Genomic DNA, 23,283 nt, shown 5'->3' on the forward strand with positions numbered 1-23,283 from the left:
TGGGAAGTGGAGAAGAATGGTGGGAGAGATGAGAGCCAAATTCTACATCATTAGAGTTTGTGTTACTATGCTTCTTTGTTGGGACAAGTATTCTTAGTTAATGTAATTATTCATTTTTGTTGTTTTATTAGTTAAATACAATCTGATCGATGTATCTTATTCTCCACTTAGAGCATGTGCGACGGTTGTGTCAAAGATTTACAATGCGTTCTTACAAAACGTGTCACACGGGTAAGAACACAAATGTACGCATGACACGGAAATTATAGGAGAGAAGCCAAAGAAACAAAATCATTCATTCAATGCAAAAACACCATCAAAAATATCACCAACAACACCCTACACACATCATAAATTTGATTAATCAAAACACAAGTACACACACAATAGCAAACTCCCAAACTCCCCACCCTGATTTTAAGGGCTTCCGATACGTCCATTTCCCACACACTCACTTTGAGACAAACATGTGAGAATGAAATTTGATGAGTCCCTTTCAGTTGGAGTTTGGCACCAGGTGGGACACACTACAAATTGATGACTCTGCAGCATCCCCCTACGAAACCGGGCCCCGTGGCGAGCTGGCCTCGCCACCGCTCCAATCGCCCCCCGCCACCTGTCCACCACTATCCATCAAGATTGCTTCACCTCTATATACACACACATGAGTCATGACACACCTCTCATTATTTTCTCACATTCATCAAGTAGTGGAATTCAATTTCTTTTCTCTGTTGCAACATTCATCATCTTAGTTCACTCACAACACCACAACTTGTGCGGCAATAATGGGCTTAGCGCGACAGAAGTTCCGGGCATGGGAGAAGTGTTCGCGCTACTTCCAAGAGCAGAGGACGCGCCTTCACATCATGTGGAGGTGCTCGGTGATTCTCATACGGTTGAAGCTCGAAGGCGTGAGCTTCGAGGACTGACACAAGCAGAAATGTGTTGGGGATGTGATGCATAGAATGTGTTGCTCAATTGTAAAGTGAAATGGGAGTAATCTAGCTAGTAGTAAGTAGGAAATCATGAGTAGCACCAAAATTTTGTACATTGAATAAGATTTGTATAATACTTCTGGAAAATTCCTGTGTCAGTGTCACTCTTGGATCTATCTCATCCAAGATCTGATGATTTTTTTTGTTTGAATGAATTTCTGCAAAATTTGAATGATTTTAGTAGAAAAAATAATCCATCAATTCATCAAGCTCAAGAGTATTCCTATTGACTTGTAAATACAAACACAAAAGCAATTGAAATAATGAAGATCATGACAAAAAAAAAATTAAACCCATAAATCAAAATTCCACTTTTCATTTCACTGTCATCAAATATTCATTCCTTTTTCATCAATCCCAGAATCACAACCTATATATACATGTTTTGTTGTACAGAAGTCTATTTACTAAAAAGTGAAAACTCTATTTTTATGCAAACAACAGATACAAAAAGGCATTATTAATGTCACAATATAATAATTGGACTTATTACAATAGTATCTTTTCAACCTGCAGAACTATAGATTATGTTTTTAATGCTTCTATAATAAATTGATCACTCGTGATCAGAATGAAGGCTTTTACTTCTTGAACTCAATAATACTACCAGAACCTTAAACTATATGAAATCAGAGAAAAATGTCTAAAGAAACTCTATTGATCATGTAATGGCAATCCAAAAGATTAAAATTATTTAAAAGAACTTTAGGATTAGTTATATTCTTGATGATAGAACCATTAACAAAAGCACAATTATCACAAATTAGTGAAAAACTTTACAGATGACAATGGAATGAGAATCCAAGATTCCCTCAGAAATCAATGTCACCTTTTTCAATAAGGGATTATAGCAAATGGTGCAATAAGATTAAGCCACCTTTAACAAAGGTTGATTTTGACCACTAATTATGTGAACTTCTTTTCCACTAGTAGTATAAGAACAAATTATGTCTTTTTATCTTATGCTGCTATATGCACCCTTGTTAGTGAGTGGATATAATAAATAAATAAATAAATAAATACATTTAATCAAAACTAAATCGAACTGTTTTTAATTCAATTTAATCAATTTGACAAGTGACAGCCATTAGTTCGCGCTGTAGAGGTATATTTGATGAATACATTAGACAATTAAACTTTAACAAATCTCCTAAATTTTAGAGAAATGAAATTTTAAGAATGTGGGCTAAAACCGAAAAATAACTAATTCCAACAATATATATGGGCTTTAAAAGTGGGCTAGTTCGATAAAGTGTTAGTCCAACAGATTAGAAAAAAGTCTAGATTTGAGGGAGGATGTAGGCAATTGAAATTAAAAATAAAATACTATAACTATCTCACATCGTTGTGAACAGAGAACTAAATTAAAAAAATTGACGATAAATATTGATGCTAAATTGCAAATTTTTAAGATTGTAAGGTTAAACAACTTGTATGGGGACTAACATGAACGTCTCCAAAATATTTTTTCAATTAAACTTGTTAAATAAATAAGGAAATTCAATATGTGTGTAGATGCATATAACGCTAGAATAATTTGGCCGGGCATTTCTTTTGTGGATGGGACACTCACAATTACAATTGTTTTGTGTGCCTGTCCTTCGATTCCCATATTACCTTCACTTGAATGGGCACAAAATTAATTGTTGTTATATGGTACATACCTAACAAGGTACATGTAACAACAATTAATTTTGTGCCCATTCAAGTGAAGGTAATATGGGAATCGAAGGACAGACACAAAACAATTTTAATTGTGAGTGTCCCATCCACAAAAGAAATGCCCGGCCAAATTATGTTAGCATTATTCAATTCTCATATTACCTTCAAATAATTCTCATATTACCTTCACTTGAATGGACACAAAATTAATTATTGTTACATGTTATGTACCTAACAAAATATTCCATTTTTTCATCAAAGGTCCATTTTATGTCCATTTCCGTACTATAGTGGTACCTTGGACTCCGAAGTCGAATATTGTACTATAATTTTACGAGTAATGTTGTCTTTTTTTATTAAATATTCCATATACGTGGCTCAAATACTATATATACATAAAAATGAAATACAAACTAATGTGATTGTAATTTGAGGAAATAATTTCGATGCTGGATATTTCATTTTTTTATAAATTAGCAATGATTGGTATAGAATAAGAACAATTCTTAAGATAAGAAATTAAGAAGATTCGAGAGACACCCATAGGGAAGATTTCAATTTCATCTTCAAATTTTGTTATAGCCTTATAGGGCAGAGAATTTTGTGTGTGAGTCGAAGAATCAAAATTTCATCGCAAACGTAAATTAAAAAAAATCCTTGGAAATTGGAATGGTAATCAAAGTATAATAATTTAAAAGACATGTTTAGTCCTTCTTAATTAATTAATTTCTCATCAAATATAAGTTAAATTGAAAATAATCTAATTATTATATCAGTTGATTTACTAAAAACGAGTGAAAGTTAAGAAAATACACGTTCAGTCCTACTTAATTAATAATTAGCCAATATAAGAGAAATTAGAATTATCTAATTATATCCGTTGATCTACTAAAATGCATGATTGCATAAAAATTAGTAATTTCTTATATGGAATATGATCAAATGCAAACTCTAAATATTGTACAAACTCTAAACTTTGATCTGAACCGTTAAAAAAATATCAACAGATGATAAAATAATAGCAATAAAAAATGTCAATACAGTGTCAATGGTTGATGCTGTGTTGACATTGTGTTGACATCAAAATCTTAAAATTTTACACTTTGTTGACATTGTGTTGATACTATGTTGAAAATTTTAGAATTTATACAATATATGAGTTTGCATTTTATCACTACATTTTCTTACATTCTGACATTATATAGCTCGATAAGTATGAGAAGAAAATATTGTTGAGAACTCCTTCAATTCTTGATCTAATGTCTTAGAAAATGTTTTTAAGATTTATGAAATTAATCAACAAAGACTAAATTAAATACTGAAACGAATTCATATTTTAAAAACGTGTTCCCTTCGCTTTTTTGGAAAAAGAATCCAACTTATTTTTTTATAATATTTGGCCTTCGGTGATTGGAATTCAAAAAGAGGATTCTTGAAATACCGAAAGACGATTTTAATAGATTTTGACAAGACACTTCAGCCGCTTGAAACTTAAAAGTGGCTAAAATATTAGAAAATATTAATGACAGGATGCAGTAGCATAATTAATTTTTTGTAGACTTTGAGCCATGAAAATAAAAAAAAGCAACAAATTAATTTAGAAATACTAAAGCAATTAAAAAATAAGAAGGAACATATTTTTTGATCCACAAACTTTACCAAAGTATCATTTTAGGTCCGTGAACTTTGGAAATATCATTTAAGGTCCACCAACTACGAGTTACTCCCTCCGTCCCCCAATTTGAGTCACTCTTTGACTCGGCACGAGTTTTAAGGAAAAGTTTGAATGTGTGGTGTAATAAATGGAGTTAGGTAGTGAAATGTGGGGCCCCTTTGACTTTTGGTGTAATGAAGGGTAATTTTGATGTCCAAAAATGGTAAGTGGGAAGAGTGACTCTTATTAGGGGACGGCCCAAAATGGAAAAGAGTGACTCAAATTGGGGGACGGAGGGAGTAATATCATTTGAAGTACTTTTTACTGTTTCTAAGTTTTTTTGGACGAAAATACCCTCAATACCTTAAATGGTGTATTTTTAAATAAATTTATCATATACTCATATTTTTTAGAAATATCTTTACAATATATTTTTGACAAATTTTCTAAATATAATTTGACCTTCAATATTATCATTTAATTTTGTGACATGCAAGAAAAGATCTTTATTCATTTTTTTATTATTAAAGAAAAGTTCTTTATTCAATTTTTAAAAAATTAATATAAAAAATTGAAGAAGCAATTTTACTTGCATGTCACAAAATTAAGTGATAATATTTAAGGTTAAATTATATTTAGAAAATTTGTCAAAAATATATTGTAAAGATATTTATAAAAAAAATATAAGTATGTGATAAATTTATTAAAAATATATACTACACTTTAAGGTATTGAGGGTATTTTTGTCAAAAAAAACTTGAAAATAGTAAAAAGTACTTCAAATGATATTAATCTATAGTTGGTGGACCTCAAATGATATTTTCAAAGTTCACGGACCTAAAATGATACTTTGGCAAAGTTCGTGGACCAAAAAAGATATTCCCTCAAAAATAAATATCAACATAATAAAACAAGGGCATATTGGCGTAAGATTATGAAGTTTGGTCATTTTTATTCTAATCAATTACGTGACTTTAATTTTTTATACACAATTACAATATATCAATGACATTCTTCTTTATTACCCAATTTATTTGTATTTAGAGGAATTTTTTATAATATGGAAGCCGAAATCAAAGTTTTTTTTAAAAAAATATCTGTGTACCACTCATAAAATCGGAGTAAACTTAGAGCATCCACAATAGCAACTGGAAAAGCAATAGCTCAGCCATAGTCCAACCACAAACTCCTCTGCCACATCATCAGCACTATATTCCCTCCTGCCACATCATCAGGACAAGCAACTGGACAAGCAATAACCCAGCCAAAGCCTAGCCATATCATCAGCACTAAAAACAAATAAACAATCACACAAAATACGGAATTCAACTTACGACACAGATACGGGAAAATGAAGTTCAAATCGCGTATATATAGAGTTTCGAAAAGAAATAAAAAAAACAAAATTACGCTCGCCGGTCGCTAGCCGATCGGGAGGCTGCAATAGGGGCGAGCCGATCTGCGAGCGCCCGGGAATCGGCGTGCGCTCGCTGAAATTCTCGCCGATTTGGCGCTCGCCGGTTGTATTAGTTCGGCGAGTTGACCGGCGACTGCCAAAAATCGGCGAGTCAGTGCGCTCGCCTCTATTGCGGATGCTCTAAGCGCCACTTAATGTTGAAAAGCAACTATTCTTTCCGCATGTACCTAAAGAATAATCTGACCGCCACTTCTCTCTGCAAGTACCCAAACAATAAACTTAGCGTCTCTTATGTTGAAAATCAACTATTCTTTCTGCATGTACCTATAGAGTCGTGTGTGTGACCATGATTCCATTATCAGTTAACAACTTAGTACTGTCTCCATGTTTAATTCATTTTAGAACTCTAGATATCCTTTATATATTCATTTCATGTCGTACTATTTAATAATATACTTTAGATGTGATAGAGCTTGGGCAAAAGTCTAATTCCATAATATAAGGAATGTGATTCCCATAAAATACTTCATGATTAAATTCTAACCTTCACCATTATGAAAATATTCACAGAACCACTGAGTCATTACATTCAAGATTTCAAGTCATACATATATTTATAAAATATATCCGATCGAGTTGTCATATCCGCGAATAATACAGCAAACATAATAATTAAAGAGACCCAAAATAAAACGAATTTAAAAAATAAAACTTTAGAAAAATAGGAAACCAAAAAATATACTACAAGTCACTTCCCTTTCCCCCAAGATTTCCCAACTGTACGGCCGACCAAGATTGAACTGCTCAAAACTGCAGATGGAGACAGCAACCTAGATTACGAAATTTCAGCCCAGATTCCACCCCGGCGGGCCCACAACCAGTGCCACGTAGATCTCGGAAAAAAATACTCCCTCCGTCCCGGGCTACTCGCTCATTTCCTTTTCGGCTCTGAGATTAAGGAATGAGTGTATAGGAAAGTCAAAAATGACGGCTGTAGGTGAAATTTTTTACTAAAAATGGAAAGAGTGCAAGTAACTTGGGACGCCCAAAAAGGAAATAAGTGCGAGTAGTGCGGGACGGAGGGAGTAATTCTAAGTACTACTAGAATTACTATCATACTTGTTCCATTTAAGATAGACCAATTTTTTGGACGATAGTAGGAGTTGATTTTAAGTGAAGCCATTAAGTACTCCTTCCATTAGCTGCGAATAGGAATTTTGATTCATTTATACTATAAATGATAGTAGGCTCTGCATCCTACTAACTTATTCCTTTTCAACTTTTTATCCTCAACTTTTCTTAATATTTCTTTTAACTTGTGCCGGAAAAAAAAATAATTTTCTTATTTATGGACGGAGGGAGGATTTAGTACTAAAACAGTGAAAATATTTGAAGGGTCCCACTAGCGGCCGACGGCGGAAGTTATAAGTTGACCGGCGGCTGGCCGGTTTGGCCCAGCCGCGATCGCTGACACAAAGTCCACTTGGTCCTCGCGCAGGAACTGAGCTATGATCCTGGCGCTCAGCCCCTCCATGGGCCTCTCCCCATCGAGGCGGTGCATCCGCCGCTCGAGGTGCTCCGCTAGCCGCATAATGTTCTGCCGCTGGCGACCCGCCAGAGCCCGGGTATTGAATTTTATCTGATCAATTCCTTTTTCGAGCAGCCTCTCCCTGTCGCCGCCGCCACCCTCGCTCCTGAAGTACTCGTCGAGCTCCGGCACGCCGATGGCGCGCCGGGCCCCGCGGCTGTAGTCTCCAGCGGGGCTGAAGAAGCCCCGCGCCTCCTCCACCAGGCCCGAGTCCACCATCCGGTCGACTCGCCCCGACACTCGCGGGCCGAGCACATGCGCCGCCACGTCGACCCACAAGAAGCAGCAGTCGTACCTCGACCGGAAATGGTGGTCGTCGACGACGAGCGCTTTGATGAAGGAGTTGGATCCTCCGGCGATGATGGGCATCCGCCCCCTCGCGGTGATGTCGTCGGCCGCCGCGGAGGCGTGGTGGACGAAGTCGCGGGCCCCGAAGTCCGCTGCGGGGTCCGCGAATCCGAGGAGGTGGTGCGGCACGCCGCAGCACTCGTCCTCGGTGACCTTATTGGTGACGATGTCGAGCCCCCTGTATACTTGCATTTTATCGGAATTAATGACCTCCGCGTCGAACCGGGTCGCCAGGTCGATGGAGAGCCGGGACTTTCCGGTCCCCGTCGCCCCCACCACCACCACCGCCTTCTCCTTTCTCCGGTGGCGCGGAAGGAGGTTGATCACCATCGGCGTTTGCTTGGAGAGTGAAATATTCATGCTTTACCTGTAGTAGTATTAGTTACTAGCTTTTATTTACTTTAATAAACATTAAATTTAAGTAGAAGGGAATGAGAGTGAGAGTGAGAGTGAGAGTGAGAGTGAGAGTGAGAGTGAGAGTGAGGTTTGTAGTATGAACAAGTTACAAGTGTAGTGGGATTATATTATATGTGTAGAATAGGTATGAGTAGAGATGTATTTATAGTAAGGAAGAGGGGAATTGGAAGCCATGCATGATGTGCATGTAATGGTAATGGGGTCAATTATAAGCACGTCTCAACCGCATCTACTTGTATTCTCTCTGTCGTTTGAATCATTTTTTATTCATTCATATTTTGTATGTCCCATCATGGACATAAGTATATCATACGTACATTGTTGTTGGAAAATTAAAATTTTGTGTTTTCCGTTAAGGAGAACTAATCATTCAAGTATCCGTTCCGCTATAGTTACGAACATTTAGCTATGAACAGAAAAACAATTACTCCCTCCGTCCTCCAATACAAGGCTAAGTTTGGTTGGGGCATGTTAGGTCTCAGTGTTTTGGTTTTTTGGGGCGTTTAGGTTGTAGTGGCTTTGGTTGACCGTTTAGTTCTTTTAGCTTTCTACGGAGCACTATTTTATTTTCGACATCGTTCAATAAATTTGCATTGTTTTATCATAGAATGTTTATCTTTTGCATGTAATATTGCTATAACTTGGGATTTGTATATAATGGGACGTTCCTATTTATGTATATAATCATCATGTATTTGCTTATACAAAAAAATAAACTATAGAATTATACTTAGAATAGCTAGCTTAAATAGAAATTTCCTGAGAGGACATTAATAGGCATATTAGCTTATGTTATTTACTGGTTTATATACGAATAATTTGGTTTTAATTTGAAGCTCTGTTACCCTACCTTAATGTTTGTGCTGTCCTCCTACCTATGGATACTTCTATTTTATGTAAGAATAAATCTAAGTATAGAAAAACGTTAAGCCCTAGTCTGTATATAGGAGTATTATACTAAAAGTAGGTGGCAGGTGTCACGCAACAAACTAAGATTCCCTTAAATCTTCTTGCTCAAATTCTACAATTTTGAGAAGTTAAAATATGCCATTCATTTGTTAAGTTTTACCGAAATAGACCATATCATTGTCACACGCAACCCCAATTCAATTTTCAATAGTATTTGATCAATCTATTAGTACATCTCATTATCCTGATTCCTGATCATATGGCAATCATATGCAAAATTTACTTAAATAAGAAAATAAAATCTAAACTTTTTTTATGGGTTACGAGGTGGTAACAATAATACACCACAAAGTACCCACCAACTAAGCAGAAGTTGACACAAAGATCTAAACACACGCAAAAGCAACGAAGTACATGCTCCCTCCGTCCCGGAATAGGAGTCTTATTTAATTATGGCACGGATTTTAAGAAATATAAAGAAAAATAAGTTGAATAAGTTAGTGGAATATGAGTCTTACTTAAATATATTAGTTTTATAAAAAAAATGTAAGTGACTTAAGTTGGTGGAATGTGAAACTTATTTACCATTTATGATATAAGTAAAATATAACTCTTATTATGGGACGGACTGAAATAGCAAAATAAGACTCTTATTGTGGGACTGAGGAAGTATATGATTATTGGATAACTACAAACACAAGAGACAAATTATATAAACTCACCGGTCACCAAGGTAAATAAAAGAACTAAACCATAGAAACACTTTTAACATCAAAGAAAAATATAATAAACAAAGAATATCAACACAACAAATAAATAAATAGGTAGATAATTAAACTGCGTATAATTCATTAAGTAATTACCTTTATTTTGCAGTTTGTTAAGGTTTATCAATATCTTGGCATTTTATAAAAACTGATCACATTATCAGCAGAAGGTGGGCAAGTTGTTTTCCGAAAAGCAGCGCCGAGAATCATTTATAACCAATTATTAATTAATTAATTAATCACGTCTTAATCTAGCATCACACTTTAATTATACTATATTAATCATAAGCCTCAACTTTTGCTCGACGATTAGTTAGTTTTTAGTTTCCTAATCGATAAAGTTGACTACTTAGGTTTATCTAAAAGTATTTTTCTGTCATTAGAAAGCTTAAATTGAATCACAAAAGAACTAAAGGTGCCTGGCTAGGGTAAATTGATTAATAAATGCTGTTAACCCTAAGAGAATGGGAATTACTAGAATCATAACTTATTTTATGTAAAAATGTGAGTTCGTTATCTTTTCTATACAAAAGAAATTCTCTAAGTCAGAGTAACTCATAAGTTATCGAACATTAATAGAGTGACTACAGAAGCAGTTCAAAAAATAAAAGAAAACAATATATACACAGAAACAAACATTCAATCCGGCCAAAACCATTATTTATATACTAAAAAAAAGTGAACAAACATAAGAAAATAGAAGCAAATAACTAGCACAAATCCTGACGTCGCTATCCAAATTAAAGAGTAGTTCAATGCCTAGCGTAGTACTTAGTAAACTCTTATAAATATGCAATTATCTTAATTAACTAGAGAAGCTTCTGAAAAATATGGGCTTTAATTCGTGATAATATACGATAAATTGATGATGATGATCACGTGCATTTCTTGTACGGAACGGTTCATAATATGCTTTCGCACTAATTCATTCTTTAATTAATTAAATACTCCATTTTTATGGGTATGAATTGCATCAATACATTAGTGCTTAAAGTTAATTAGCGCTTAAAGTTAATTAGCATAGATTCTTCTATCATATCAGCATATCTCTTTCTATAGGGTCAAAAGTTAGATTGAAATGTCAAGATCAAAAGGGATTGCAATAGTGTGCTTAATTAAGTATAATTAAGTTATTCTTTCATTTCAATTTTTATTGTTTGGGTAGTTAATTAGAGCATCTCCAGCAAGACTGGACGTCAAATAGCTCTCACATAGCCTTCACACTGCCACATCATCAGCACTACAATTTTCCTGCCACATCAGCTTGCCACATCAACTGGACATCAAATAGCCCTCACATAGCCTTCACACTACATATCCACATCACTAATAACAATTATATAATTTAATTTACAATCGTATCAACATACGGAATTTAATTTACGAGACAAATACATTTAAATTGAATAATACTATTAAAATTTCAAAAAGTACAATAATTTAAAAAAAATACATTTAAAAAAATTACATAAATTTACATAAAAACTAACGCCTTGCAATCCTCCGCGCCCACAACTCTTCAACTAAATCCTTTTGGAGTCGAATATGAGCCTCCGTCTGACGCATGTCGGCATGTGCTTGGAGGAGGGCTTCTTCATCGTGAGGTACCCCACCTCGTACGTTGGCGGTGGCGACGCCGTGGCTTGGACCGGCCTCATTATCGTCGTTGGCCCAATCAGTCAGTTGTACACCTTCATCTTCGACAATCATGTTGTGCATGATAATACAGGCGTATAGTATATCAGCAATGCAGTCGACATTCCACAAACGAGTTGGTCCCTTAACTGCAGCCCATCGAGCCTGAAGCACACCAAATGTGCGCTCCACGTCCTTTCGCGCCGACTCCTGCCGCGTCGCAAAGTAGGCCTTCTTCGCATCTGATGCGCACCGGATCGTCTTCACAAAGACGGGCCACCTAGGGTATATCCCATCCGCCAAGTAGTAGCCCATATCATGTTGGTTGCCGTTGGCGACAAAACTGATGGCCGGACCGACGCCCTGGCACTGCTCGTTGAAAAGGGGCGACGAGTTGAGGACGTTTAGGTCGTTGTTCGAACCGGCTATCCCAAAATATGCATGCCAAATCCGGCTATCCCAAAATGACGTTCAAAGCGCGTATATATAGTGTTTTCAAAAGAAAAAAAATAAAAAATAAAATCTGACGCCGGTTTGACGCCGATCCGGGACCCCAATGGCGCCGTGAGGATCGGCGTCGGAACCGGCGTCATCCCGCGAATCGGCATGGCCACGCCGATTTTGACGCCGATTTCGCCGACGCCGGTTCCAATGGTTCGGCGTCAGAACCGGCGTCGGTGAAAAATCGGCGTCGCGATTTTGACGCCGGCATTGGAGATGCTCTTACTATCATAGTATGCTAGGAGTTTAAGCCCATTTACTAGGATTTTAATTATATTTTAATACAGGCAAAACTGCAATGGCATGGATGCATCGGTCATGCATGCGTCAATTAATCGTATAGCTATACCACCATGTCCATGGGAACCCTGGTTGGCATGATAAAAAATAAAAATCTTGTACTATAATTAATTAATATTGTTATTCCATGAAAAAAGTGAAGGTTATCTTCACTATCAAAGATGGCTTATAATTGAAATATTACTACTATGATTCACATAATTAGCAATTAATTTTTTATGCACTTTCCCCTCACCATATTTGAAACTGTTAATAATTATGCCTAACTAGGAAAGCGATCAAAATCAAAATTCATTGTAATACAAATACAGACTAAATCCTAATCATGAAATTTGCCAATCTGATAATCAATAATTATGCATATTATACGAATGGCATTATTAATTAGTTTTTAAGTCATTTTAATTATAAAATCTGAAATTAAGGTTATTTTTAGATTATTTTAGGTCATGTTTGTAAAATGACATGTGTTATGTCTAAAAATATATGACCTACGTATTTTTGGTTCAGTACTGTTCTGCACATATCACAATTCTGCCTAACCATCTTTAAAAATCGTAAATATTAACAATTTAATGAATAAAATTATACAAGTACAGACAAAACAAATGCACTCTATATTTTGAAATATTTATACAAAATAAGTTCGCACTAAAATTTACCCAATCAGTTTGAATTGTAACTTCTAATTTATTATTGCAATCATTATTAGTACCGTATATTTTAATAATATTTTCAAGTACCAACAGTGCTGTACATTTTTACCACGCTTTGAGAAATACTACTTAATAAACAATGGATTTACTATTATTTTTATTTTAGGCAATCAAAATGTCTTGTAGGTATCCTAAAACGAGGTTGTTTTACCCTTGAAATACACATGAAAAAGTTAGGATATTTCAATTGATTGTAAAAATTTGAAAAACAGTGTTGCAATTGCAATGTTTTTGATCGAAAGCATGGTGTGAGAGTTGCGAATTTGGATAAACTAAAACCAAACTCTATATATCATATGCACTAGCTTATTTAATCCACAAATTCTAGTCTATATAATTATTTAAATTTGAAGAATGAAAGCTTTCGAAATTTTAATAGATTTATTTTTTTCTTGGAGCGGCCCTCCAAAGAATAATTGCATATACAAGACGAGATTAGGAAGAATTATCTGGGAGAGATATATGCCAAAGCAATTTCCTTTTTCCATCGAGAAAATTAGTCATCTCAATCGGACTTTTTTTCCTAACAGCATCTCAAAGGGAAAGAGTAAATGGAAACGTAAAGAGAAATAACTACCATATTTACCTCTTCTTGATAAAATTTCATGCTTCAATGGAAAATGTATTTGAGAAGGTATTATACCTTTTTTTATTTTGAGAAGGTATCTTTACCTCTTCTTGGAAGAAAATGTAAAAAGTTAGTTATTTTTGTTTGTCTTCTTAATTTACCTTCTTCTCTTGGAGTCTATTACTTTTTAGGAAGGTATAATTATATTTTTGAGAAGGTAAATGATAAATATTCTTTCTCAACTTACCTTTCCCCTAGAGATGCTCTAATAAAGCTTTATACCTTTGATATTAATAAGCAATCATGATAAGTATCTGTTGGCAAAAAAAACTTTTTTTTCTAAAATAAATCATCTTTTATACAAACTTATGGACTATGGTAATCTAAAATTTTAAATATGACCCCCACTTCACATATGTACAATAATTATTTTACTACTTTAATTCCGAAATCAAGCATGCTGTCTTTTCACTAGATCATCATGCATTAATTAATGTAATCTTTGCTGCTCCAATTGAATAATATTTCCATCATCTCAATGCTTATTCCATTCTGACTCCACGTCTTATTTTAGAACATAAATATGAAATATATGACTAGATTAAATTAATAGTATGAATTAATTAGTTATAATTGGACCATAATTTAATTAATTTATGTAAATAGTACTTAATACGTAATGAGCCCATTGGCCTAGGCATGGCAATCATAATCCAATCATATAATATACTTCCTCCGTTTCTTCATAGTTGAGTCATTTCCCTATATAGTAACTTTTTTCACTTTCTTATTTTACTCTCTCTTACTTTATTCTCTCTATTTTATTTACTTTCAACATTATTCTCTCTACTTTTTTCCTCTCTTACTTTTTTATCTATTTATTTAATTCATTCAACCTCTCTTTCTTAAACTCCGTGCCGAAAAGTTTTGCCTCAACTATGAAGAAACGGAGGGAGTACTATGTAATAATATTTCTCAATATATAATTTTGCTAGAATACATTTAATCGCTTGAGAAATATTCTAAATATAGTTGAAAGTTCTAAGTTACGATCCTTAACTAATTATAATAAATTCTGTTAAGTTTGACTCAGTTTCAGTTTGACCTTAACTCTAAAAATAGTCGAAAGTGTAAAACAACATATAAATTTGAACATTGATAATTTTCGTTTTTTTTGCCGTTCAGTTTTGCAATCGTAGAATGAAGGGGATCTCTCCTACTAATAAATTGAATTAATAAACAATCTGAAAGGATTAAACGGATCTACTTTGACAAGGAAATAACAGAAATAACGGAAATCTTGCACCCAAAACAAACACTTAATGAAAGGCAAACAAGAATTGAAGATACCAACACCAAGACATCTCCTCTCCACCCCAACCGCCGCCATCAGCCGCTCTTCCACCGCCATGACGCCCAACTCCCCAACCGGAGCCGCCGCAGCCGTTAACAATAAGTATAAGCTTCACGGGATGATGTTCAAGTATGGCCCAAAACCGATTCAGGCAAGGAAATAAATAACATCTTAATTAATTGTTACTAATTAAACCCTAGGAGTTTTTTTTTTTAAAAAGTACTCATATATTTTTGTTTAATTATTCTTTTCATCATTTTGAAATTCATCCGGATCTAGTAATTAATGGAATAACTTTTCCAAAAAATAGGAAATACTCCATTTTTCTTTATGGTATTTTAATTAGGTGAAATGTTGTTGCAGGTTGCATTTAAGATAGGTAATTTCAAGCAGCAAGTTGTTTTTGTTGGTGGATTTAGAGAAGGAATTTTGGCAACTGAGTAAGGACATCCGCAACAGTGTGCTAAAAAATTTGTGTTTACATACACAGAGTGCACAACATGCGTGTAACACGTAAAAACACAGCTTTGCACGTCACGGCTCTCGCGCGAAATCCAACCACCCACACATTGTATCTTTAATTATAGTTTTGCAGATACTTGGAGCCTCTGGCAATTGCTTTAGAGAAGGAGCATTGGTCGTTAGTTCAATTCCTTTTTTCATCTTCCTACAACGGATATGGCGTCTCCACCTTGAAACAAGTTATATAATTTGTTTCCAACGTCAAATTTGTATATGATTATCTTGTGAGAATATGATTATCTTTGTAGCCTTTGCTTGTTTCATAAATTAAATTGGATTTGCATCTTGTGGTGAAGGATGCCAATGAACTTGATCAACTCATAAGTTATTTAATCGACAATGAGGACTCCCATGGTGTCATCCTATTAGGACACAGTCATGGCTGTCAGGTTCGTTACTTGGTTTTTGTCTTTTGTTAGTTTATGTGTTCACATTATATATGTTGTTTCGATTGTCATCATTCTTGATGGACTCTGCTCGCCAATTCTTGCTTTGATCGAATTTTTGTGTCCCTCTGATGTGTTGATTTTGTACTGTTTGAATGGTTATCATTAATCTTGGTGGATTCTGCTCGTCGTTTCCTGACTTAGGGAAAAAAATATGGATGGGATATGAAGCAAAAATATGTTATAATAACAATTTTGAGGCTATGCAGGATATTGTATTTTACTTGGATAGTAATGCAGCATGGTCAAGAGCTGTTAGAGCAGTCATTTTACAGGTCCATTTCTATACCTCATAATCAATTTGAGTGGTAGTTTAAGTTTTGTTATCTCTTAATCTAGTTATTAATTAATACTTAGGCTCCAATTAGCGATCGTGAACACTTCCAAGAGACTGGCTCCATGATTGATCTAGCCGCAACTATGATCAATCAAGGTCGACCGCATGATTTTATGCCGAGAAAAGCACATCCACACGCTCCAATCACGGCCTATAGGTCAAAAATTTTAACCTTTTTGATCATGTTGTCCTTTAAATGTATACAACATGTATTTTTGACCTATCGAATTAAGTTGTCTCCTCTTGATCGGCTCGCTCAGGTATCACTCTTTATGCACGAGGAATGGTGAGGATGATATGTTTAGTTCCGACTTGAGTGATGAGGAGTTGAAGGAGAAGCTCGGGCACATGTCCAATACGCCTACCTTGGTACACCCTCTTTCGTTTTCTTGAGTGTATTGTTGAGTCTGAAAGTACTATGTCTGAAAGGTCGTCTTCTCAATGGCGGACGAGCATGTGCCACAACACGTGAACAAACAAGATTTTGGTGGCAGGCAAGATTTATTTTGTGTTTTAATTATGAGAGTTTTTTTTTTCAAAATAAATATTATACTCCTCCCCTCTGTCCCATAATAGATGTCAAACTTTCCTTTTTAGTTTATCCCACAGAAGATGTCACATTCTCCAACTATGCCATCTATTATGGGACGGAGGGAGTACTATATTTGATTTTGTGAGTGATTTTTTTTTTGCGTAGATTATGTAGAGCATTGGGTGGAGCCGAGATGGTTGAGATTGAAAGTGGAAACCATTCTCTCTCTGACTGGATTAAGGAAGCCGTGCAGGCTATAATGGAGTTCGTCAAGAGGGACGGACTCAAAGGTTGCGAAGATCCTTGGAGCTAAGCTCGTAAATGGGTCGAATCGAGTTGAGTCGAGTTAAGTCCGACTTCGTATTTCTTTAATTTTACTCCACATGTGATATGTACATTATTTGGCACACATTCTCTCTATTTTCTTTGCGCTTCAATAGTCGTGATGCTGAAAATAAAACCCCAATATTTAATTATTTTTATTAGCCCATATATATTGGGCTTCGCCCTTTCCCAATAGCAAAGTTTTAGAAGGCTTATTTCATGGACCATTGGCCCATATATATTGCCCTCCGAATTTGCATGGAGTATAAAATTATGAAATTTGGTCAAATTAGGCACCTTTCAAAGTTTAATATATAAATTATGATGCTTCAAATATTCTTGAATTGTTCCATGTTACTTTTTTTAATGCAATTTCAATACTAAATTGGCATATATGTGTAAAATTTTGGTGTTCTCAGTGAATAGTAACATAAATATGTATTAATGTAACAGCGCAAATGACTAAAAATAATACTAACATGTCTGGTCAAATAAGACAATTGAGAATTTTTTAAACACTGTAATTTTATTTTTCTAATAAATGTTATTATTGGGATACGGTGTGGGAGTACAAAACAATGGGATACTATTACTTGATCTTATGCATATTAAAATGGACAATGAGCTTGAACTTTAAAATGATGAGTGTGTAAACAAGTTAATAGAGGCCATATTTGAGTATTGAATAGCAATGGCTATGCATGTGTATGTATCGATGCCCTCTTATGCAAATGTGTATCCAAGGACAATCAATATTTATTATGATGGTGATGGTTACCCATAAAATTTATATAGCACACCAAATGAAATGAAATGATGAGTCATTTCATTTCAGAAGATAAGGGCATATTTGTCTTCACAGTCATTTTCCAGTATAATGATTAATGCCTACCAAATGATGTATTAACTCACAACACATTTCTACTAAACACCATTATAAGTATGATTAGCTATTTAAAATACTGGAAAAAGGGGAACTTATTAAAACATCAGCAATGCTACCAATCTTAAAATAATGTATTTTATATCATTTTCAGATGTAAGATAAGATTAGCCAAATTGCAGTAGTTTTTTAGTCTATGGAGGAGTATTTCAATAGGTAAACAGTAAAGTGGGTGCGTGCCCGCACGGACTTAACTCAGTTGGTTCCTGGGTGGTAGATTGTCCCTAAGCAGACAGGATCGAATGCTGGCAGCCGCAGTGTGGGAGTTTCACCACTGTGGTGGCTCCTTGTGTGCTGGTTACCAGTGTAAGTTCCTCCCACCTAATGGGCCGCTGAGGTACCGTGTTTAAACCCCTCCATAGCGATGTCGGGCCGGGTTATGGGGGCGCCTGGGGTGAGCGAATCACCTTTTGTCCCTAAGTAAAGTGGGTGCGTAGCGTAGAATTTGTTTGACGACAAAGCCATCAATTCACCAACTGCTAACAATCAATTTTTTCCGCGCAGAATGATCAGAGGACCATTGTGTGTAAAACCTCCACGAACTTTCATACAAATGGGATAAATTCCCTTCACCTCCATCGTTTTCTTACTCACTAATCGTCTGATTTCTTCTCAATTCAATCAATCAATCCCCCCAATTCAATCAATCTGGCAAATTTAGGGGGAATAAATTAGCGGCCTCGCTTACCATTTAAGCAAGCTCTACCCGTGGACCCAGACGACCAAGAGTGCCGGCCGTGGCGCAGAAAGATCTTATTTTTCTCGCCGCAATCGATAGCTATGGCGTTTAAATTCAGTTGGGTTTCGCTGTGGAAGATTTCGCTACTTCTATTGCTGATTGGGTCTATTTTAGTTGCTTGTTTTACTCTCCCTGTTGACAAGGTTGCCTTCTTTTTCACATATCCATCTAACATTAATGATCTGAGTATAGTATTTTAGTTCGCTTGACTCTGCTTATTTAGTTAGGGGGTTTGTCAACTGCTATTGATGTTGTAATGGGGGAAATCTTGGCTGCCTTTTTCGTAATTCGTGTTGTTTAGTCTTTACATTTGATTGATTTTGTTTGCCATTTTCATCAACTGAACTAACTATGTCAATGTGAGTTAGTTATTGTTTTTTTTTCTGTGCGCTTCGAAATGTAGCAGCGACCTTTCGTTCAAATGTGCGTTGGAAGTATGATATTTTGTAAGTTATCTGTTATTGATCGACACCGGTTTTATTTGATGGTTTTGAACAGATACTGAAAGATTTCTTAGTATGGATAGAGCAAGATCTTGGTCCTTGGGGTCCCCTAGTGCTGTAAGTGATGTTTTCATTTGCTCGTGTTGGTTGCATATTTTTATTTCGTGCCTGAATATGGAGGCATTGCCTTCATGCTTGTGAGTCTTCTAATGTGCTACTTGTATAGTACTAAAATAACAAAGACAATTTACAGAAGATATGCTTATTCAACTAGAATAAGAGCAAATTAAAAAAAATGTTCTGGTTACATTAGTTCAGTCTAGGGTTATTTGCAGTTGCCAAGCATTGACTAGTCATTGTAATCCGATCATATTTCTATGTAGTATCTATACATACATATACACCTTATAGATGCTAGGTTGTTTTGTTGTCTAGTTGTTTATATGTTGAATTGACTTTTATTACTCCAATTGGTTGTTAAAGAAAGTGTAGATGTAGTGGTTACTAGAATCATCAGAGACGAGGATCAGTAGTGTAATGTCATGTTTCATTTCAAGTAAAACTAGAGACTAACTTTGACCACCTCACTGAATGTGAGGTCGAGATTAAATGTTAGATAACTAAGAAGAAGGCTTAATAACCTAGCATATTATTCCTTATATTTTTAGTGTTGAACTTCTCTGTGATTCAGTCAATTTATGCATATGATTGTCTTCTTTATTGCTACCTAGCCCTTCAATATCTGATGTCATGCGTGTTTCTCTATATTCACTCACGTCCATTCACGTCCTTTGAATTATTTGAAGCATGGCAGAATATACGAGGCCTTTGAGTTGTTGGTGTGCTTTTGAATCACGTTGTTCATCTAGTAAAATTATGGAGTTGCAAAAGATACCCAGAAAGCTCGAATGTCATAAGCTTCTGCTTTTGAATCACGTTGTTTGCCAAAATTCATATATGGTCGATTTGCTATGCTTGCAGCGGTGTTGTCTAGTAAAATGTCACAAGAGTTGCAAAGGCTGCGTTGGAAAAAGCATTGGCTGAAACCGGGGAGTGTCTAGACGGAGATACCATGTCACCATCGTTGCCCCTCACATCGAATCCTTCTGTCAATCTCCACGAACCACTTATAATCAAGATTGATACTCATCAAGACAACCACGAACACTAACTCATCTCGTGTAAATTCTCTCTACTCCTTGTTGTCATTTGTAATTACTCCCTCTATGAGATGCTCCATATTCATCTGTACAGCTTTAGCTTTAGCTACATCAAACTTCATGGATATTCCATGTCTACTTTTACCTTCACTTCCTATAGTTATTCACGTCAGAAACTCGACCGTTGAACGATTGACCTTGCGTTCCAAGTCCTCGATTTTTGCCTAGATTGATGAAATTGCCTCCAACTTTGGTTTATGATCTCCAGTTGGATTGGTGTTATTAATCGAGGTCGGAATAAATATTGATGCATGGTTAAACTGAGACCGCGTCGGTCAACATCGGTTTAGAACTGTAACTTGAACCGCAAACTAGACGGCCTGATTTAGGCTCCAAACTTTCTGACCCATGAACCGATAATTCAGTTCAAAATTGAAAAAAAAAATTAAAAATTGGGAAAAGCAGGAAAAAACTCTAGTTTCGGCTCATTAATCACAACCGCTAGGGCCCTTCATTGGCTGGTTTTGGTTCGACCTACGTGGAACCAGAACCGGTTCCGGTTGTTTGGAACCGGAATTTGCGGTTTTCGGCCCGGCGGTATCACTAGGAATGAACCCAATAAAGTGTCTTCAAGAGTGTATGACCTACTTTGAAATATCTTCTTAATTAGTTGTTACAAAGCACTTTGTTAGTGATGCTTTTTCCAGATGGCTGAGATAATGGTTGTGAAAGAGATATTTGACTTGGTAAAAAGATGTCTGCACTCTCACCAATTCTCCATTTTATAATGTTTATTACCATAATTAAATTCTTTCTTTAATAGAGAGATTATGAGGTGCACAAAAGTATGATGTCCACTTACCTTACCAATTACCAATTATTGTTCACAATTTCTTCAATGTGCATTGGATATTTTGGTTATTGCACTTGAATATATCAACTTTAGATTTGTTCTATTTTTTCTATAAGCTTGCTCTGAGGAGTTTGTAATTGATAATTGTATGCTTATTTTGCAAGAAAATAAATTAATTAACCCTCCAGCAAACACAACGAGCAGTTTAGTAATTGATGCACTAATTGCAACTAACAAATAATCAATCAGATAAGGGACCAATACCTCAATTTGCAATTAACGGTAACATACCTAAAATATGGAACCGAGAGGTTACTTAATATTTTATTTAAGTTTGAATTGTTTAGAACATACCCCGCTATCTATAAAAAAAAATAGTCTCATTTGCAGACGACACGAATTTTAATGAGAAATTAGTAAGAGCATCCACAGTGGTTATAGCCCAGCAATAGCCCAGCCATAGCCTAGCCACAAACTCCTCCTGTTACATCATCAATACTAAAAATCCTCCTGCCATATCAGAAATAGCACAGCCATAGCCTAGCCATATCATAAATAGCTCAGCCACATCACTAATAACACAATATACGGAATTTAATTTACGAGACATATACGGGAAACATTAATAATACTATTTTAATTTTTTTAAAAAGTACAATAAATTAAAAAAAGTACAAAAATTTTAAAAAAGTACATTAATAAAAAAAATTACATTCAAAATCGCAAAAAGTACATTACTTAAAAAAAATCACTCGCCGGCTCCCTCGCGTATGAAAATGAAGTGCAAATCGCGTATATATAGTGTTTCGAAAATTAAAAATAAAAAATAAAAAATCTGCTGGGCTATGCGCTGGGCGATCCGAGCGCTACAATGGAGCCGAGCGGATCGCCCAGCGGATTTTGACCGCCTAGCGCTAGGCGAAATTGATTTCCGAAAAACCGCTCGGCGGTTTTCGGCTCCTCCAATGGTTCGCCTAGCGCCGGCGCTCGGCTAGGCGGTGCGCTAGGCGCCATTGTGGATGCTCTAAAGTAAAAGAGAGAGAGAAAATGTAGATAACGTAGAAGATGAAAAGAGAAAAAAGTAAGAGAGAGAAAGAGAATAGTGGATAAAGTATGAGAAAAAAATTCAATTTTTAAAATTAGACTATTTTTATGGACATCCCAAATAGCACAATGAGACTATTTTTCGTGGACGGAGAGAGTAATTAATTAATTAATGAGTAAAGACCTTTATAGCCGGTTGACACCAAAATAATTATAGGGGAGTGATCAATTGCTAACTCATCATTTGATTGCTAACTGCAACTAATTTAAGACCACAAGATTTTAGAAATCTTGTGGTCTACAATTTGCCATGTGTAATTTCGTTTATCATTTTTTAATATTAAAAAGATAACAGCAAGTATAAAAAATTTAGGGTTTAGAAACTCAATGTCAATACAGTGTATGAAATACATCAACACAAAGACATGACAATGTCAATACAATTTCATATTGACATTGTACAAGCATTGTATTGACATATTATGTGATGTGTATTGATATAAAGCTATTAACGAAATTTATGAAAATTTTCACAATTTTTTTCAAATTTTGACATCGGAACATATGCAAGTGAGATCTCGTTAGAATCCTTATGAAATTATCTTTAATTTGATATATGTTGTGCGAAAAAATAATTTAACTCGAGAAAGTTATATGCATTTTAAAGTTATGAGATATTTTTTAAAAGTTAGTTACAACTAATTTATTATAAATTGACTTTAATACCCTTATTGACGCTTTTTGTTGATCGTATTGACATTCCGGGGCTGATGATCTAGATCATTGATTTGAATATCTAATGGCTATTATTTAATTGTACTTAACAATTAAGTATTGAGTTAGCAATATAACACTCCCCAATAATTATATAACCTTCAATTGGGATGTGATCAATTGCTAACTCATCATTTAATTGCTAACTAAAACTAATTTAAGGCCATCGGATTTTAGAAATCTTGTGGTCTATATTTCGTTTTTTATTTTTTAATATTAAAAGATAATAACAACTATCAAATTTAGGGTTTAGAAACACAATGTCAATATAGTGTATGAAATACATCAGTATGAAGACATGACAATGTCAACACAATTTCATATTGACATTC

General features: G+C 35.1%; 3 protein-coding genes across 4 annotated transcripts; 2 read left to right on the forward strand and 1 right to left on the reverse strand.

The window, feature by feature from the left end:
• Nucleotides 1–6,723: 6,723 nt before the first annotated feature.
• Nucleotides 6,724–8,180, reverse strand: LOC121799605 (adenylate isopentenyltransferase 5, chloroplastic-like). The gene has a single exon (XM_042199016.1). It carries the CDS (start codon nucleotides 8,025–8,027, stop codon nucleotides 7,134–7,136), a length of 894 nt encoding a protein of 297 aa, XP_042054950.1. The 5' UTR covers nucleotides 8,028–8,180; the 3' UTR covers nucleotides 6,724–7,133.
• A 6,622-nt stretch (nucleotides 8,181–14,802) lies between these two features.
• LOC121757630 (UPF0613 protein PB24D3.06c-like) lies at nucleotides 14,803–17,069 on the forward strand. The gene is made up of 9 exons (XM_042153148.1): nucleotides 14,803–14,985; nucleotides 15,198–15,274; nucleotides 15,430–15,535; nucleotides 15,653–15,745; nucleotides 16,012–16,077; nucleotides 16,160–16,296; nucleotides 16,400–16,508; nucleotides 16,569–16,633; nucleotides 16,837–17,069. Exons 1-9 carry the CDS (start codon nucleotides 14,803–14,805, stop codon nucleotides 16,982–16,984), a joined length of 984 nt encoding a protein of 327 aa, XP_042009082.1. The 3' UTR covers nucleotides 16,985–17,069.
• Nucleotides 17,070–18,398: 1,329 nt separating this feature from the next.
• LOC121793952 lies at nucleotides 18,399–20,430 on the forward strand. 2 transcript variants are annotated; one of them, XR_006049202.1, is made up of 3 exons: nucleotides 18,399–18,820; nucleotides 19,176–19,237; nucleotides 20,102–20,430. XR_006049202.1 is itself a non-coding variant. In XM_042191976.1 (3 exons), exons 1-3 carry the CDS (start codon nucleotides 18,719–18,721, stop codon nucleotides 20,162–20,164), a joined length of 402 nt encoding a protein of 133 aa, XP_042047910.1. In that variant the 5' UTR covers nucleotides 18,399–18,718; the 3' UTR covers nucleotides 20,165–20,430. The 2 variants fall into 2 exon arrangements, 1 of the variants encoding a protein (XP_042047910.1); XM_042191976.1 differs by having other exon boundaries at nucleotides 19,927–20,430.
• Nucleotides 20,431–23,283: the final 2,853 nt, after the last annotated feature.

The sequence above is a fragment of the Salvia splendens genome, chromosome 1 (genome assembly GCF_004379255.2).
Source record: "Salvia splendens isolate huo1 chromosome 1, SspV2, whole genome shotgun sequence".
Classification (NCBI taxonomy): domain Eukaryota; kingdom Viridiplantae; phylum Streptophyta; class Magnoliopsida; order Lamiales; family Lamiaceae; genus Salvia; species Salvia splendens.